Source organism: Schistocerca gregaria, chromosome 1, assembly GCF_023897955.1.
Source record: "Schistocerca gregaria isolate iqSchGreg1 chromosome 1, iqSchGreg1.2, whole genome shotgun sequence".
Classification (NCBI taxonomy): domain Eukaryota; kingdom Metazoa; phylum Arthropoda; class Insecta; order Orthoptera; family Acrididae; genus Schistocerca; species Schistocerca gregaria.
This window is the reverse complement of record NC_064920.1, coordinates 1,067,238,309-1,067,256,344: the sequence shown is the minus strand read 5'-3', so window position 1 is coordinate 1,067,256,344 and position 18,036 is coordinate 1,067,238,309. Positions and strand designations below refer to the sequence as shown.

The 18,036-nt window shown below is 37.6% G+C and overlaps 1 protein-coding gene across 1 annotated transcript in view; it reads left to right on the top strand.

The window, feature by feature from the left end:
- Positions 1-5,390: 5,390 nt before the first annotated feature.
- LOC126281442 (dynactin subunit 4) overlaps positions 5,391-18,036 on the top strand; it is a 32,405-nt gene continuing 19,759 nt past the window's right edge. Inside the window, exons 1-4 of the mRNA XM_049980416.1 lie at positions 5,391-5,696; positions 5,807-6,056; positions 13,714-14,037; positions 17,434-17,617. Coding sequence (XP_049836373.1) covers positions 5,568-5,696; positions 5,807-6,056; positions 13,714-14,037; positions 17,434-17,617 — 887 coding nt within the window. The 5' untranslated portion in view covers positions 5,391-5,567. The remainder of the gene's footprint in view (positions 5,697-5,806; positions 6,057-13,713; positions 14,038-17,433; positions 17,618-18,036) is intronic.

Below are 18,036 nucleotides of genomic sequence, written 5' to 3'. Positions count from 1 at the left end.
TCCTGAAGAGAAATATACATGTTCAGTAATCTAGATTCTAAAGTCAGTAGTGTCAAAGCTCAATGAGGCACTTGAAACTTCAGCAAGAGCATGCAGAGGAACTGTGGCTCAAGTTTATAAGAATATTAACCTCACACAGTATAGGCATGTACCCAGTAGAACAGTTCATAACTGGAGGGAATCTTCATGGTATACAGTCACTATAAAGAAACTTCCAAGGAAACAGATATTATTGTTAATCGGTGTAAAACAAAGTATAGGGCTATAGACAGGGAGATGGAGAATGAACTTGTTCGGCAGTCAAGAAAGCAATGTGTGATGCCTTCGATGACTACCCCAGCAGAATATTATCAAATGATCTTCCACAGAACCAAATGAAGTTCTTGTCATATGTAAAGGCTGTTAGTGGCGCCACAGTCAGTGTTCAGTTCTTAGTGAATGACACAGGAACTGAAACTGAGGGCAGCAAAGCAAAAGCTGAAACGTTTAACTCTATTTTTAAGTGCTTCTTTACAAAGAAAAACACAGGAGAATTGCCCCACTGAGACTGAAATAAGTATTATAGTTAAATTTTCTTATCTTGGTGTCTCGCGCATGCCCGCCCAGACGCGGGAGATTGCTGCGTTGCCAGTTGCAAACGACACACGCGACAAGAGAAGCAGCGCCATAATATAGTATAGTTCACAAACTTACATTTAGGGGGCAGCGAGCAGTTTATGAAGTAAAGCCACCATGGCAGCATTAACCGTTTCGCTGCTACAGAGACGTGCTCCCTGCATTCTGCGCTGTGTGTAATTTTGTAATCACTGCACTGCTCGCCTGTGCAGACACATGGTATTCCGACTGCTTTGACATACTTATCATTCGATTTCACAAAAACTATTTGGCCCAAAAATTTGATTTTTACACATCTTCTTCACTGATACCTTCCCCCCATAAATGACTTAATTTTGTTTCGATGTTTAACACAGTTATTGTGCAGCATTAAATGTAGTAAACCATTGCACGAAATTTTGAAGAGTTTGCAGACGTAAAAGTCCATAGCGTACACTTTCCGTATGGTCGATTTTAGTTGCTACAATGTTGAGAATGAAATGTATACAAGATACCTAAATTTCATACAAAATTTAGTGTATAACAATATCTCATTTAATTTAAGTATCAGATAGGTGTCATATGCAATATTGGGAAATATTCCACCTTTAGCAACTGTAATAAAATTTTTATTTATACCAGAGTCATTTCACTTTTTTCTGAAACGTTCTGATTAAAACAAAGTTGGCAAAGTACACAAAACTGAATTGTGGACGTAATAAAACATAGAAACTAAAATATGTTGCCAGTGAGGCGCAGTGCGCAAACAATTTGTGTTTGTCATAACGGACAGCAAATACTTGCCTAAACATAGATCAGTCGACGAAAACATTGAATATGATGTTGCCGAAGCAAAGAATTACGTCAGACAATCAAATAGCTCGGCAACGTACGAGCCGAAATTCTGCTCTAAATAATGCTTTTAATACTGTCGCAAAAGAATATATCTCAATATGAATAGTAAAACAGCAACTGTGGAAGAGAAGATATACAAACAAAACAGATAACATGAATATTGTATGTGTGCCTTTTCACTATTTTTAATTGCTGTGAAAGGAAATATTGGAGGACAAAATTAGAAAAACCGAAAACTTATTATGATTATAATGAAGAGACAAAGCACTAGAAATTTCAAAAAATTACATTCAAACGAATAAAATTCATGAAGTAAGACACTCCGATATTGTTTTTAAATAAAGAAAATATTTATGTCCCAACAAGGTTTGAATTCAGAAACTTCCATTTAGTGGTCAGACACCTTAACCATTAATCTAACGCAACCCATCGTTCAACAGGTTACCTGGAGGACTGTAAAATATCACGCGAAATACCGACAAACACTATTGGTATGACTATAAATTATTCACGTTTCGTCGAAGTACAATAGGATATAAACAATTACTGCTGTTCTTCATTCCGATAAAGCAGTTCGTGAAAATGATACAAACACCTTTCCTTGCTATCGCCTGACTTAGGAGGCTTATTGATTGTTTGGTTTAATTAAGTGATAGAATATGAAGCAATTGGTATAAAGAATGCTTTTTCCAAACTTTGTATAAAAGAAAATCTGCTATCAAGACACTGCTTTTGTTCAATTACTTTATTTATTAATGAATGTTTCTAAAACTGAAGACACTTGTCCGTACTCTGCACTGCAGTCGAGCTCTGGCAACGTCGTTCTCTGTTCATTGACTGACTGTGTTTTGTGATGTCAGATGCGCAGAACGAACCTGAACTCAGCCTCGCGGTGGTCTCGCCATTAAGGCGCTCAGTCCGGACCCGCGCGACTGCTACGGTTGCAAGTTCGAATCCTGCCTCAGGCATGGATGTGTGTGATGTCCTTAGGTTAGTTAGGTTTAAGTAGTTCTAAGTTCTAGGGGACTGATGACCATAGATGTTAAGTCTCATAGTGCTCAGAGCCATTTGAACCATTTTTTGAACTCGACGCGCACTATAGTGTCACTGGTGTTGAGAAACAGCTGAAATCGTTAAAATCGAACACAGCTCCAGGGCCTGATGGAATCCCTGTCAAGTTCTATACAGAATTTGAGTTAGCCCTTCTTCTTACTATGATCTATCGCAGATTCCTAGATTTGAAAAACGGTATCCAGTTCTTGGAAGAAAGCACAGGTCACACGTATCTACAAGAAAGGTAGTAGAAGTGATTAACAGAGTTACCGTACAATATCCTTGAAATTAATTTGTTGTATAATCTTAGAACATATTCTGAGCTCAAAGGTAGTGAGGTGCCTTGAGCAGAATGACCTCCTCAATGCTAACCAGTGTAGATTCCGAAAACATCGATCTTGAGACACCCAACTATTACTTTTCTCACGTCGCACTGAAAGCTTTAGATCAAGGCAGTCAGGTAGATGCTATACTTCTGAAAACATTTGACTCAGTACCACACTTACGCTTATTGTCAAAAGACGATCATATGGGGTATCAAGCGAACTTTGTGACTGGATTGCAGACTTTTTGGAGTAAGGATGCAGCATCTTATCTTGGGTGGAGAGTCATTGTCAAATGGAGAAGTAACTTCGGGTGTGCCCTAGCGAAGTGTGCTTGGACCCTTGCTGTTCGTGTTGTATTATAATGACCTTGCAGACAATGTTAATAGTAAAAACAGGCTTATTGCAAATGATGCAGTTATCTATAATGAAGAACGTCCTGGAGGAATTGCAGAGTTATTCAGCCAGATCTTGACAAGACTTCACAGTGTTGCAAAGACTGTCAACTTGCTTTAAATGTTCGGTAATGTATAACTGTGTACTTCATTAAATGAAAAAAGTAGTATCCTTTGACTACAATATCAGTGAGTAACTGTTGGAAACGGGCAACCCATACAAATACTTTGGTGTAACATTTTGTAGGGATACGAAGTGGAATGATGACATAGCTTCAGTTGTGGATGAAGAAGGTAGTCGACTTCGGTTTATTGGTAGACCACTGGGGAAATGTAATCAGTCTACAAAGGAGATTGCTTACAAATCACTCATGCGACCTGTCCTAGAATATTACTCAAGTGTGTGGGACCCATACCAAATAGATCTAACAGAGGATACTGAACCTATTCAGAGAAGGGCAGCATGAATCGTCACAGGCTTGTTTAATTTTTGGGAGAGTGTCACAAGGTACCAAGGGAAATGAACTGGAGAGCTCCTGAAGAAACTATAGCGAGAGAGTCTATCAACAGCGTATCAAGAAGAGGCTTTAAATGATGACTCCAAGAATAGACTGCAATCCCGTGCGTATCGCTCACATAGGGATCGTGAGAATAAGATGAGAATAATTGCTGTACTTACAGAGGCATTCAAACAGTCATTCTTCCCGCGCTCCTTACGTGAATAGGAAGAAACCCTTATAGCTGGTATAATGGGACGTACCCTCTGCCATGCACCTCACGGTGGTCTGCAGAGTGTAGATGTAGATCCGTCGCTCGTGTGTAAAGCCCGGTCCACACGCAACGATCTGTCTGTGCAGACATTGGTGCAGATGTCTGTACATGCAAAAGATCGCTGCAAATATGGTGTGTCCACACGACACAAACCCCAATCTACTACTCGCCCGCCATCTGTCTGTGTAGAAAAGAAATATCAGTGGCAAGCGACTACGCTTCCCGTAAACGTCAAACATTTAATTCAGTTATTTTGAAACATAGAAATGGAGGAAGTTCTGTTGTCGTCTGTGTTCGCAACTTGTGTTGCAAAAAACATTCAGACCAACCGTAGGAAACAGAGAAAGCGGTCAAAATGGTGTAGACAGTGGCTGCTAAAGCGAAATCAGTTTTCTCACGTACATTTACTGCGAGAGTTGCAGGGCGAACCTGTTTTGATTTACATTACCTCGTGTTCCATTTCCTGGCACATTGACACTCCAATTTCATCTTCAATTGTACTCTTGCTTGGTCTTGGCGTTTCTTGATCACTAAGAAAGCCAAGCAGATCAAAATACCATAACGTTGGCTGGTACACTTGATCTACTCTTACACCAGATCTTTTAGATTTCTGAACTTTGGTTAACTCTTTTCGGTACAGCACGCTGGCAGACTTAATTTACTTGACTTGCCTTCATGAGCTCATCCTTCAGGACAGTGTCAATAGCTTCACCATGTGTTGGGTATTATTTTACTCAATGCTTGTTTCGATATTGCAGTTGAAAATTCCAAATGCTTGTATCTCCTTCCTGTTGCTAGGAATCTTAATGTTACCGCCACCCGTTCATGAGGTGAAATTGCCCTTCTCATGCAAGTATTTTTTCTCATAATATGAGGGGTTACAAGCTTTAAGAGAAAATTATGAGTTTCGACATCCATCTGCAAATAATTTCGCCAGTTCGCAACATTTTTTTAAATTTTTTTTATTACTGTTTCTCTGTTTGCCGAGGCATCAAGTGTCCGCAATTTTTCAATTAGAGCATTATATGCTGCTGTCTTTTTGTCTCGGTCACTATATTCTTTACTTTTAATCTTCCACAAACATGGGTGGTTTCTATATATTTTAATGAATTCACTTACAAACTCTCGAGAACACTGACGAGTATCAGCCTTTTTAATGCCCTATGCGCACAAATACACACTCTAGACTGATCAAACAGCTGTTTCGCGCCAGATTTGCGGCGATCTCCTGTCCACACGCTCCAACTTGTCTGCGCAGATGTGGTTTGAACCCACAGATTTGAGAGGTTTCGCTCAAACCTCCAACCCCAACTTCCATGTTTGCACACACCTCAGTTTGGTGCAAATCTTCTGTCCACAAGCAAAGATATGTCTGCGCAGATGTGATGTGCGCAGACAGATCGTTGCGTGTGGACGGGCCTTAAGGCGCTTAGGGGAAGTGGCATACCTTTCCGGTACGTCGGTGTGATAAACTTTGTGTCGGCTTACTGGTGTAACTGTCAATGTGTTTATTTCAAGTAATGACAAAATGCCAAAAGAAATGTAAATAGCCTGAACATTGTTTTCCCTTGGAAACATGGCTTTCATTCATCTCCCAGACATAGTTCGATATGCTTGCACTTGTGGTTCGTTGAAACCAATTTCGAGGATATACTTTTGCAGGCACTGTCTGAAAGTAAGATGTGGATACTGTGTTCTACACGAGGTAAAACTTTTGAAAAATCACCTAATGCTTCTTGATGACATTGTGTTCACTAAAAAAGATTGATTTATTCACTTCGCGCATTTGAATATTACTCGTTCATTCTTTTACAGGTGGATTCCCATTACTGTGCTCATTGCCTTGAGAACATCCCTTCAGCAGAAGCGAGACTTAAAAAACAGAAATGTGCCAGTTGTTTTGATTGCCCTAGTTGCCTAAACACACTGTCTACACGAACAACGGTGCAGACGACTCATAATCCAGATGACCCATCCAAGACAGTTACGCGTAAAGCATATTATTTGTCTTGCGGCTGCTGTCGTTGGACTTCAAGGGATGTGGGACTAGCCGACCAGACTGTCGGTATGACACACATTCTGCATGCCTGAAGTTTTATACGGTGTTTTATCTCATTACATTCGAAAATGGCAACAATGGAAAATCCAGGATGGAGTGTAACGATATTATGAAAAGGAAAGCTGCTACTCACCATATAGCGGAGATGCCGGGGATAGGCACAACAAAAAGACACAATTAACGCTTTCGGCCGTTGGCCTTCGTCATCAACAACAACAACAACAACAACACACACACGACTCGTGTGTGCTAGTTGCGTGTGCGTATGTGTGTGTTGGCGAAGGCCAAGGGCCGAAAGCTTTAATTGTGAGAGTCCTTTTATTGTGCCTATCTGGGATTCAGCATCTCCGCCATATGGTGAGTAGCAACTTCCTTTTTATAATGGTATTGTAAAACTCTAAGAGTTGGTGGCTGTTCTGTTGTACAGTGAATCAGGACGAACATATTTAATCACTTATAAGAAAATAACATTTATGAAGAAATTGTTTATTATTCTACAGTGTCAGTTTTGGTAGGAAATGATAAGTTACTTTTCCAAACCACATTTGTTTGTACATAGAATATTGTAATTGTACTACTAGTAAAACTCCAATTGCACACATTTAGGTTATCATAGTTTATCTTGATTCCTACATGTACACAATTATGGGTTCGAGTTTGATATTGGAGTTCTTCGAACTCATGGTAGTGGTGACAGATACATCTGTAGTGTAGCCTGAGGTCAAGATAAGGTTGAAAGGTAATAATTTGGTTGTTAGTTGGCAATCCAGCGTGAATGCTGAAGGAAGGTTGTGGTAACAGATTGACCTGCAGTGTAGGCTAATGTGTATATTTGCGAAATATTTTACCCACTTTTCATCATTAAAACTAAAACTTCAAGATAAATTCAGAAAACATATATTCAATAATGGACAAGGTTCTGAAGAGTATTATATGCACATTTATCGAACATAAATTACAAAAAATGCTGGGGGTAGGTTATGCACCATTATGATTCATGTGTAGTGTGGGAGAGTCAGAAGGAATATTTCATACTAGTCTTTGGCTTTGCCAAATAATGTAATGTAGTAGCTGCTGTGACACCACCTTTTGGTGTGTATTCTTAGATTGGTTGTTAGTTGAATGTTCAAGCAAGATACCTGGTTGTGGTGACAGATTGATCTCTAGCTTAGTCCATTACAGTCATCATGTTGTTTACGGCATTTGTCGCATGTTTACTAAATCACTGGTCAAAGCCAAGATACACCTTTATCTGTTATAAAATTGTGCATGTGATTCATCCATGGTGGTAAAACATGTGGGCATAGCAGGTTAAGAAGATACCAATGGTGAGAAAAAGAGAAATGGTAGATAACTGCATTGAATTAATCACGAGGGAAAAATATTGGCAGTTCCATTTCATATATAGACAAAGGCCCACATTGTGCAAAGATAGGTGGACTATTGTAAATTATGAGAAAGCACATTTCAGTTAAGACCTTTCCACATTTTTGTGGATACTGCTTGACCTGAAGCAGCATTCTTCAGTTCTGTAAGGGAAAGATTTTTTTCCACTATGTTAATGGAGATTGCAGTTGTGGTGGTGGTCTTCAGTCCTGAGACCGGTTTGATGCAGCTCTCCATGCTACTCTATCCTGTGCCAGCTTCTTCATCTCCCAGTACCGATTGCAACCTACATCCTTCTGAATCTGTTTAGTGTATTCATCTCTTGGTCTCCCTCTACGATTTTTACGCTCCACACTGCCCTACAATACTAAATTGGTGATCCCTTGATGCCTCAGAATATGTCCTACCAACTGTTCCCTTCTTCTAGTCAAGTTGTGCCACAAACTTCTCTCCTCCCCAATCCTATTCAGTACCTCCTCATTAGTTATATGATCTACCCAGCTAATCTTGAGCATTCTTTTGTAGCACCACATTTCGAAAGCTTCTATTCTCTTCTTGTCCAAACTAGTTATTGTCCATGTTTCACTTCCATACATGGCTATGCTCCATACAATTACTTTCAGAAATTATATTACTACATAAAAAATGGAAATGAATGAACATTGTTACATGTTTTCAGCCAAACAAAATATGTCAGAAGTAGTTTGTTGTGCTTGCTTCATATAGGGGAGCTGTTTAGTGGATAATGTCTCTCAACAAGAAAAAAATCTTCAGTTTCTGTGAATGTTGACAACAGAAGCTTTGGTGAACATATCATGAGTAATGGACAAAAATAAGTCACAGGATATATAAAATATGGAAAGAGTGAGATAGTGAATAATGTGAGCCAGTGGAGTATTCTTCGACAGGGGTGCTCAATTATAAGACTCATAGTTTATGTGCAATGGATGTTTACAATATGCATCAAAATACTCATTTAGACTTTTCCATTATCTAATTCACGTATTCTTATTTTACTTTCCAGTTTAAGTTTTTACAACAAAAAGTGTGTTTAATACAGCAAAATAAGGCGCAAAGTCTAGGTCAGGGCCAGTGGCAATACGGTGGCTCATAACTACAGCTCGTAGGTTGACAACATGCCAGTATTGCATAGCCAGTGGGATGGTTCTTTATCATAACCAATGAGAGGCAAGAAGAGGGGCAATGTATTTCTAGTCCCACTACCTTTTTAACTGTGTACCTGAAGATGACTGGCAGGTGTCCGGTTGAGATATTGTGTAGTGAAGTTTATGATGACCAAATCCCTTTGAATGTTCAATTTACTGGGAAATTTTTCAAATTTCACTCAAGATGGATCTGTAAAATAAAATTAGTAGGGGGAAGTGGGGTAAATGTAACCACGTTTTGGCATAGTTCAACTTTGACACCAAATTGCCAACTTGTTATTGAAGATATGATTTTGAAATTTCTCATGGTTAAAGTTTGAGTTATTGACTTTTGAACAATAACCATTTTCTTTTTGAAAAACAAATTATATGGTCAAATAATTGTTTTTAAAATTTTGTGTTGTGAGGTTACACTTGCCCCATGGTTCGGGGCAAGTGTAACCCCGCATTGTTGTACCCATACAGAGCATTGTAAAAGAGACTTGGGGTAAGTGACCAGATTACCCAATTTTTACTGAATTTGAGGGTTTTTAAATTATTAAAATATCTTATATTTTACTCAAGATATGAACTTTTTGCGCGCACCTCTTTGTATATTATGAAATACACAGAAAATGTTAGCTAAACTAAAAAATACGTGTTAGCCTTAACCATAAAACACTGAAACAGAATGCATTGTAGAGATTTATTTTTGTTTTAGGCCAGTAATTTATTAGTTTAAATTCTACAAAAGTAATATTTTTTCTTTAGTAGGCAACTTAACAAAAATAATAAAATATCTAGTCTCAAGAGAAAAGAAAAATTCACTTTATAATAAGTTCACTTTCTATTATTTTTCATGGTAATTGAACTAAAGTTGTTGGCAATTTGTGTTTAATGCTAAACTACCCTAATTCAACTCAATATATTCACACTTAGGCCCTAACTATTATTTAGTCACTGAATGTTGTATGAATCAAATGTAACACTAAATGTCAGGTCTCCCTTGTGACCCAAAGTAGGCTCAGGAAGCACTGAAATGACATCAGAGGATGGAACTTCTGTCTCATCTCTTCTATCAGGCCAGTAGAACGTGGTGCGATGCTTTGTCTTATTTTTGCATGTGAGGAAAATCACTTCTGGATCTCCTAAATCGCTAATTTTGGTAACTTGGCCAATAAAATGAAGTTTCTTACATTTTGTTGCAAAAGCTACCAGAACATAGTTTCCAACTGTAATTTTATCTTAGGGCTTCAAAACAGTTTGCCTTTTCTTCTTCTTCTTCTTCTTCTTCTTCATAGTTCATTATTTCTTTCCTGAGATCGTCCAGTGTTATTATGGTACCATTTTCTTCATCACTACGTATTAAAGATAGGCCGCCTTCAGTTTCACTTTCTTCACTTGTTGATTCAACCTACTGTCTTTTTCTTGTTACCCACATGAGCAATCAGGGATTTTTTTTTTCTACCTCATTCTGAGATGCCATTTCGGATAAAGTAACAGCACTTTGTTTGGAAGATTTACTTTTCATTACCAAGCCCTTTTTTATGCTGATAATGCTTTTTTGTTTTGCTTTCTCCTTATTATTCTTGTTTCCTTTAAAATCTTTTTCTTTATAGATGGCATCTTGAAAAGTGATAACTTCAACTCCTGGTGCAATCCTTTTCTTCTTTGTTTTACCACTGGGACTAAACTGTAGGACTGTTTCCAATTATAAGCTTTCAAATGACAAATCAGAAGTTCCAGAACATAATGAACCATTGGTTAGCTCGGGAATGGTTGAGAAAGAACTCTGATACTGGGAGAACTGCAGGGCTCAGTAGATGCAGGCCTATAAAATTCTGAGGTTGTTCAGCTGGAAGTATCCCAAAAATCTGAGTACTTTCTGTTAGAGACATAACTTCCACACAGTCTATGGCTGCATTATTGTTTTGTCAATTACTTCTCTAGTGTAAGGGAATATTCCTGCTTTTCGAAAACAATTTTTCAACAATTCAGGTGGTGTTTCATTCCATACAGCAGTGAGGAGATTGGAAAAGTCATGTTTGCTAATTTTTACCCCTTGATGATGTCTCTGGTGATGAATTAACTTTTGGTCCCAAGTAGATTTCACACTCTTAAACACTGATACATCCATTGGCTGCAGGATGAATTATCGTGCTCAACATTTTTGTCAGTCAAAGCAAGCTTCACATACTGAACTGTAATTGAAATGGTGGCATTCTTTACAGTTCTGTGTCATATTTTATAAAAGGAAACGTGGTTTAAAAATATAGTAGACTTAAATAAAAAATAAAATATATCTCACACAAACTCAGTAGACCTACAAATCCAGCACATCAGATATGTACAGGAAGGCCAGTTTAGTTGATCTAGTGTGATGGCAAAAACTAGGTTATGGCTTAAATAAATAAATATGTTCCAGTAAGTTTGTTTGGGGCAAGTGTAAACCCCCCCTTCCTCCCCCTGGTTACACTTGCCCCACATGGGAAAAAGTTGGGGTAAGTGTAACCATGCCTGGCATATCAAAAGCTTTATCAGTAGAGTAAAATGAATCTCATATTTGAAATTATCATGCAAAAGTTAGTGTGTAACCAAATAATTGTGCAGTTATCTTTAAAACAGCAAAAATGACAGACCACCAAATTCTGAGCATGTCACTCTCTCGCAGAGTGAAAATGTAGACGTCAATTCAAGTCCAAAAATTAATTTCCAATTTATGTCAGATTTGACAACTTTTGGTTAAATATAACAAAGAAAGGAGTAAATTAACATGTGTGATAGGTCAGAGGTAAAAACACAGGTTCTTTAAGGCACCATAAGCCGTGGTTACACTAACCCCATGGTTATACTTACCCCACTTCACCCTACTGTACTGCTGGAAACACACATCAGTAAAACAGCTAGGCATGTTGCAAAGCAAAACGAAATTTAATGAAAACTTAATGATCAAAGTAGGAAAGGCAAATGGTCAACTTCAGTTTATTGGGAGAATTTGAGAGAAGTGTGGTTCATCTGTAAAGGAGACCACATTATGACGCCAGTGTGATCCATTATTAAATACCCATTAGTGTTTGGGGTCCACACCAGGTTGGATAAACGGAAGACATGGAAGCAGTTTGGAGGTGGGATGCTAGATTGATTACCAATAGGTTCAAATATGTGCAAGTATTATGGAGATGCTTTGGGAACTCAAATCGGAATTACTAGAGGGGAGGCAATGTTCTTTTAGAGGAGCAATATTGGGGAAATTGAGAGTACTGACATTCGAGGCTAACTGAAGAATGATTCTATTGCTGCCAATGTACATTTCGTGTAAGAACCATGAAGATAAGACTAAAGACTTTAGGGTTCGTACGGAGGCATATGGACAGTAGTTTTTCCCCTTTGCTCTGTTTCCAAATGAAACAGGGAAGGAAGTGGCTATAGTGGGACAGGGTACCTCCCTTCATGCACCATACGGTGGCATGTAGATCATAGATGCAGACAAAGGCCTTCAAATCCTCCCAAGATGGAGAAAATCAAAGAGGGCTGATCTGTAGGGTTGCATAGAGATTGGAGGAGGGGGGGTCAGTTTTGTGCTAACTGCACAGTTAGGGAACATTCAAATATAGAGCTCCTTCCTAAGATCTGAATTCTGGTATGTATCAGTGTTATCCATCATCAAAAACAGAAGATAGTAAATACAGTAAAATAGCATGTTCTGAACAAGTCACAGAAACTGAAATTGGAAAAATCCCAAATGTACAACTTTTCTTTGTTCATACAGATTAGAAATTAACTGAAATAGCTGAAGAAACTTACTATTGATCCATGTCAGGATTTATTCCTGTGCTGTTCGCATATGGAGGGCTTGAAGAATGACTGTTTAAATGTTTCTGAGCACAGTGTTATTAATCTAACCTTGTTTTCATAGTTTTTATTGGAGTCGTATGTTGGAGGTTGCACTATATTCCTAGATTAATTATTTAATACTGATGCTTGAAGTTTTCTAAGTATACCTTCACAGTATAATTAACATCTATTCTCGAGCATCTTCCAATTCATTCTTTACAGCATTCCCATGGTGCTCTGCCATGAGTCAGGAAAACCTTTCACTATTGGTACTGTCTTTCTTCATTATCCTCTATTAATCCTGTTAGGTACGAGTTCCACACACATATGAGCAATATTATAAGATGTGACACCCAGGTGTTTCGTAAGCAATTTCCTTTGTAGGCTGGTTGAATTTCCGCAGTATCGTACCTTATGAACTGAAGTCTGCCACCATCCTTACCTATGGCTGAGCCTATGTTATCATTTCTTTTTATGGTCACTGATCACAGATATGAGTCACTGATATTTTAGTCACTGGATACTACTTTTTTTGCATTTTACATTTATTTGCATTTAAAGCAAATCCTAATCTTTATACCACTTTAAAATCCTGTCATGATCTGACTGTATAATTGTGCAGCAGCCCCCCCCCCCCCCCCCCCCCCCCGTTTTTTTGAGATAATACTTCAGTATAGATAATTGCATCATCTGCAAAAATTCTGATGGTACTGTTAATATTGTATGTCAGGTGATATAATACACAAACACGAATTGCAGTACACTTCCATTTGTCACTTCTGAAGTTACTTCAACTTCTGCCAATGATTCTCCATCCAAAATAACATTCTTCTGTCTCCATACCAAGAAATCCTCAGTCTAGGTGCAGCTTGATACCACATGTGATCTAACTTGTGTTGTTGAACCTTGGGAAGGTACTGAAAGTCAAGAAATATTGAATGTGTTTTTTGTCTGTAGTATTCCTGTGTTTATTTTGATCTCTGCATACTATTTTAATAAACTTTAGGTTTGACCTTTTGGTTGTTTCTTTGCTCATTGCATTAGCTTGTTGACAGTCTGGTTTGGACCTGAGTTTTGATTTCCACTTTTGGCTTTCCTATATTCTATCTGTCTGTGCATTTACCTCTCTCTTTTGCCCTGAAAATTTCTCTCTTTGGACTATAACACTACCTTTTCTTTTAATACAGTACTTCATTCAGAATTACTTTTTCACAGTCTCCTTTGTTTTTTCATACATTTCAGAAACAACTAATATTTATGAAGTAAAAATTTACTATTTTGAGTTACTTTTGTTGCAGCTAGTGGAGCATGGCCTGAGAAGGAGAATGTATTTGCACCTCGTGTGAATGCTCTCTTGGAATACTACAAAGCTCTTGCTTTAAGAGAAAAACAAGAAAAAGAGCGCAAGAAGTTTACTCCCAGGAGGAGTTATCTTGTACTAGAAAAGTATGCCCTGTCAAATGTCGGAGCCCGTAAGAGAGTGGGGTTAAGTTCGCTTGGCAGCTCATTGCCCCTGAAAGATGATCCATCGAAGTTTCCATCTTTGGAAAGGGCAGTGGCAACTGAAGACGTTGATGACTTGCCTGCTGATATCTTTGAAAAACCTTTAGATCTGACTAAGAGTAAGTTGGGAAAAACTTAATTATATTACTCAGTTAGTTTTTTGTGTCATTTGAATGGAAATGTAATGTTCTATTCAAAATAGAAAGGTGAAAATAATTTAATATTAATAGAGTTGATTTCCATTTCTACACTAATTTTCACTCGAAAACTGCTATGATTTTGTCATAAAAATTTATCGTATTTAGTTTGTGTGAACTTCAGTACACAGTTTAAAAGATGTACAAACCTCTGATCTAAAGTTTATCCAATGTTTTGAGATGTTTGGGAGTTGAGCCATTGGTAACTGTCCAAAGCAGAATTTTGTTCTACAGTTTGTAACCTTGTAAGTGAGGGTTTAATTATATATGTTTGAAAAAAGCATACTTTCTTCTTAAAAATTTCAGAAAATTATTGGTTTATAATAAATATAATGAGTTTAAGTAGTTACTTGGTCAAGAGAGGTTAACTCAAGTCAATTTCGGTGTGTGCAATTCATAGTTCATAAAGATTTGACAAAAGTGGGATATTCTAAAGCCAACGTATTTTCACAAATTGGTTAGGCCTACTTTCTCTCTCTGTTTTTATAATATCTAAAACATTTTTTTGCAGTAAAGGTAGCAACTTACTAAATACATTTACCAGAATTTCCCATTACCAGCATGTGGTAGTGCTCTGCATTATATTCTAGGTTTGAATCCATTCATGATTCTGATGGGGTTTTTTTTTGCAGGCTGCAGTGCTAATAGCTGCCTTTGAGTTACCCCAATATATAATGCCATATTTAAAATGAGAATGAAATTAGATATAATAAGCACTTCTTACTCTTTGCTCACTACAACAAAGTCTCAATTTGCAAAGTAGGTGGCATCTTTTTCTTAATTTTGCATTCACATTTTCTATCTACTTATCCATTTTAAAAGGATTTGTAACCACAAGCCTAATAATTTAGTTTCCGTGCTGTTACCAGCTGGTTCATTGTTCTTAGATAAATTTGGGAATTATGGGTCATTGTTATGAAATTGTGAAATTTTACTGAGGTAACTTCTTATTGTTTATTAATAGCTTTTTATTCCGCACAGAGTTGCTAAGTTGTGTTTACTGATTGTTGCAGTAGTTCCTTACTTTTCCCTTTTATCAAGATTGTGGTATCGTCAGCAAATGCTAGCATTACAATCACCCACATTTTGGTGGTGGTTGTTGGGATGTTTAAGGGGGACTAAACCCCACATTTTGGCTTAAACAGTTAATGTATAGTTGGAAGAGAAAGGATCTCATTAGTGACTTTTGAGGCACACCATATTTAATAAATTATATCCTGGTAAGTATTCTATTAGGTTCTTTAAGGTTTTCTCTGACAGTTATAACTTCTTTCACATCTGGGTAATGTTCATTAATGTGAAAAATGCCTTGTTACTCTGCCATTTGAAGTCCACATTAAGCTGTAGGGTCCCCTATAATTGGCTGCATAAGTCATTTCGAAGATCGAAGGAAGACAGCAGCAATCACCTCCAGTTGGACAATGCCTAGTAATGTACTGTGGCTTCCAAACAAACCTTCAGGTTGGTGGTAGCTTCACCTTTCTGTAATATGCTTACTGCCTGTTCATGATAATTTGGGTAGGAGCAGATCCAACTGGTGCACAGGTCTTGAATGCCATACTGTTAAAGTTTTATGAGCCAACAAATCGAAGTCCTTTGATAGGTCAAGAAATATTCTTGTTGTTTCCTATTTACTGTTTGTAAGGTGTAGCATACACTTAACGCACTCGTAAATGGCAGTTATTGATGACCTATTTCTGAATCTGTGTTGTTCACTACATATTGTTTCATGTCTATATCTATATCTACAGACATTCTCCGCAACCCACCACGTGTTGCATGGCAGAGGGTATCTTGTACCACTACTAGTTATTTCCTTATCTGCTTCATTCACACACAGAGTGAGGCAAAAACAACTGTCTTGGTATGAGCTCAAATCTCTCTAATCTTATCTTTATGGTCCTTATGCAAAATGTATTTTGGTGCTCGTAGAATTGTTCTGCAGTCAGCCTCAAATGCCTATTCTCTAAATTTTCTCAATAGTGCTCCTCAAAAAGAATGTCACGTTCCTTCCATTGATTCCCGCTTGAATTCCTAAAGCATCTTCGTAACACTTGTGTCTTGTTTGAACCTATCGGTAATAAATCTAGCCGCCTGCCTCTGAATTGCTTTGTTGCCTTCCTTTAATCTGACCTGGTGTGAATCCCAAACAGTTGAATAGTACATAACAATGCATCACATTAGTGTTGTACATGCAGTCTCCTTTGCAGATGGACAACACTTTCCTAAAATAATCCCAGTTGACCAATCGCCTTTCCTACTATAGTCCTTATATGCTCATTCAAATATGTATTGCTTTGCAGCATTATGCCTAGATATTTAATTGACGTAAGTGTTAAGCAGCACACTGCTAATACAGTATTTGGACATTATTGGTTTGTATTTTTTACTCATCTTCATCAATTTACATTTTTCTGTGTATAGAGCTGTCATTGAAAGATTTTCTCTGAGAGGAAGAGAAAATTGCAGTGGGTCTAAAGTTATTTACATTATCCCTTTCAACTTTCCAGTAAATAGCATTTACACTGGGATTTCCAGCATGTATGGTACAGTGTCTACTTGGAACGAGCACATAAGTGTATCTGCGGATCAGTTAATTTTAAAGCATTTCTTCTTTAAGATTATTGCAGAAAGACCATAAAGACGAGCAGAGCTTTTTTAGTCAATTCATTGCTTTTGCTGTTTCATCTCGTGTGACGATGCTGATTAACATTGATCATTTGCTTATTTTATATTTGTTTGGCGGAGTATACTTTTTTCTGTTTGGTTTAATCATATTTTCTATATTACTACTAAAAAGGTAGTTAAATGGTTTTGCTGCATGTAAAGGGGTGCACTGTCATCTGAACTGTATCTGGTGCAGTTGGGTTTTTTGCTTGTGTCATCAGCTAAAATTACAGTTCCTTAATCATCCTTTAAAATCATAGGAAGATTATTCTTGGAAGTTAGAAACAAGAGCAGACCCACCACTGATCAGTTTGGAACACCCATTCTGTTCCCCTATTCTGAGGGAATGTAATGATCACATGCAATGTGCATTAGTTCATATCCTCAATAACTTAGCATTTACAATAAAATATATAATTAAGGCATTCACTGTTGTCGATATTTTATTGTGAGGGAATCTACAACTGAGTAGATGTTTAAAATTTGTTTATTTTGCCATCTTAGTTGTAAATTTAAGGTAACAAAAGAAATGATAAATTTTAAATTAGCTAAGTCCTTTAAATATGTACTGTTTCTAGCATTTTTAAGCTGATGGGTGAGATATTTATCTGATTGAAGTTACATACAGTATATTTCTTCTTCTTCTTTCAGTTACAACACTAACACAGAGGCTTGCTCAGCCAGAGTTTCAGCCTACGAAGGTATCACAGTTGTATCCAGCACACAAACAGCTCCTTATCAAGCGCTCTCAAAGATGCCGGAGTTGCGAACATAATGTCAGCAAGCCAGAGTATAACCCAGCTTCAATAAAGTTCAAGATTCAGCTGTCTGCATAGTAAGTTCTTATGTTAAAAATAGCACAGAAACATTTATTCAAGAGAATCATCTTTAAAAACAATGGGTAGTGCAGGATGAAATAACAACAATACAACAGCGGGGAAAAGAATTGACAAGTTAAGTGCTGTAACAGACAGGAATGTCAAGGAATGACGATAATCGTGAGTCTTTTATCACATCGATTGCTGCAGCTTCTGTTCTGTATAATCAGGCACATCTTTTGTTGAATGAAAAAGAGCTTTTAATGGCTTAAGATCATCCAAGAGAGAGAAATTTCTGCCATACAGATATTGATGTAGTTTCACGATGATGCCATACATCTTTCCTTTTCCAGCTGATGATAGCTGTCAGGGGTCTTGTTTACTGTCTTACACGCAAATGCTTTGAGGCGTTCAGTGCTTCTGATCTTATGAAATA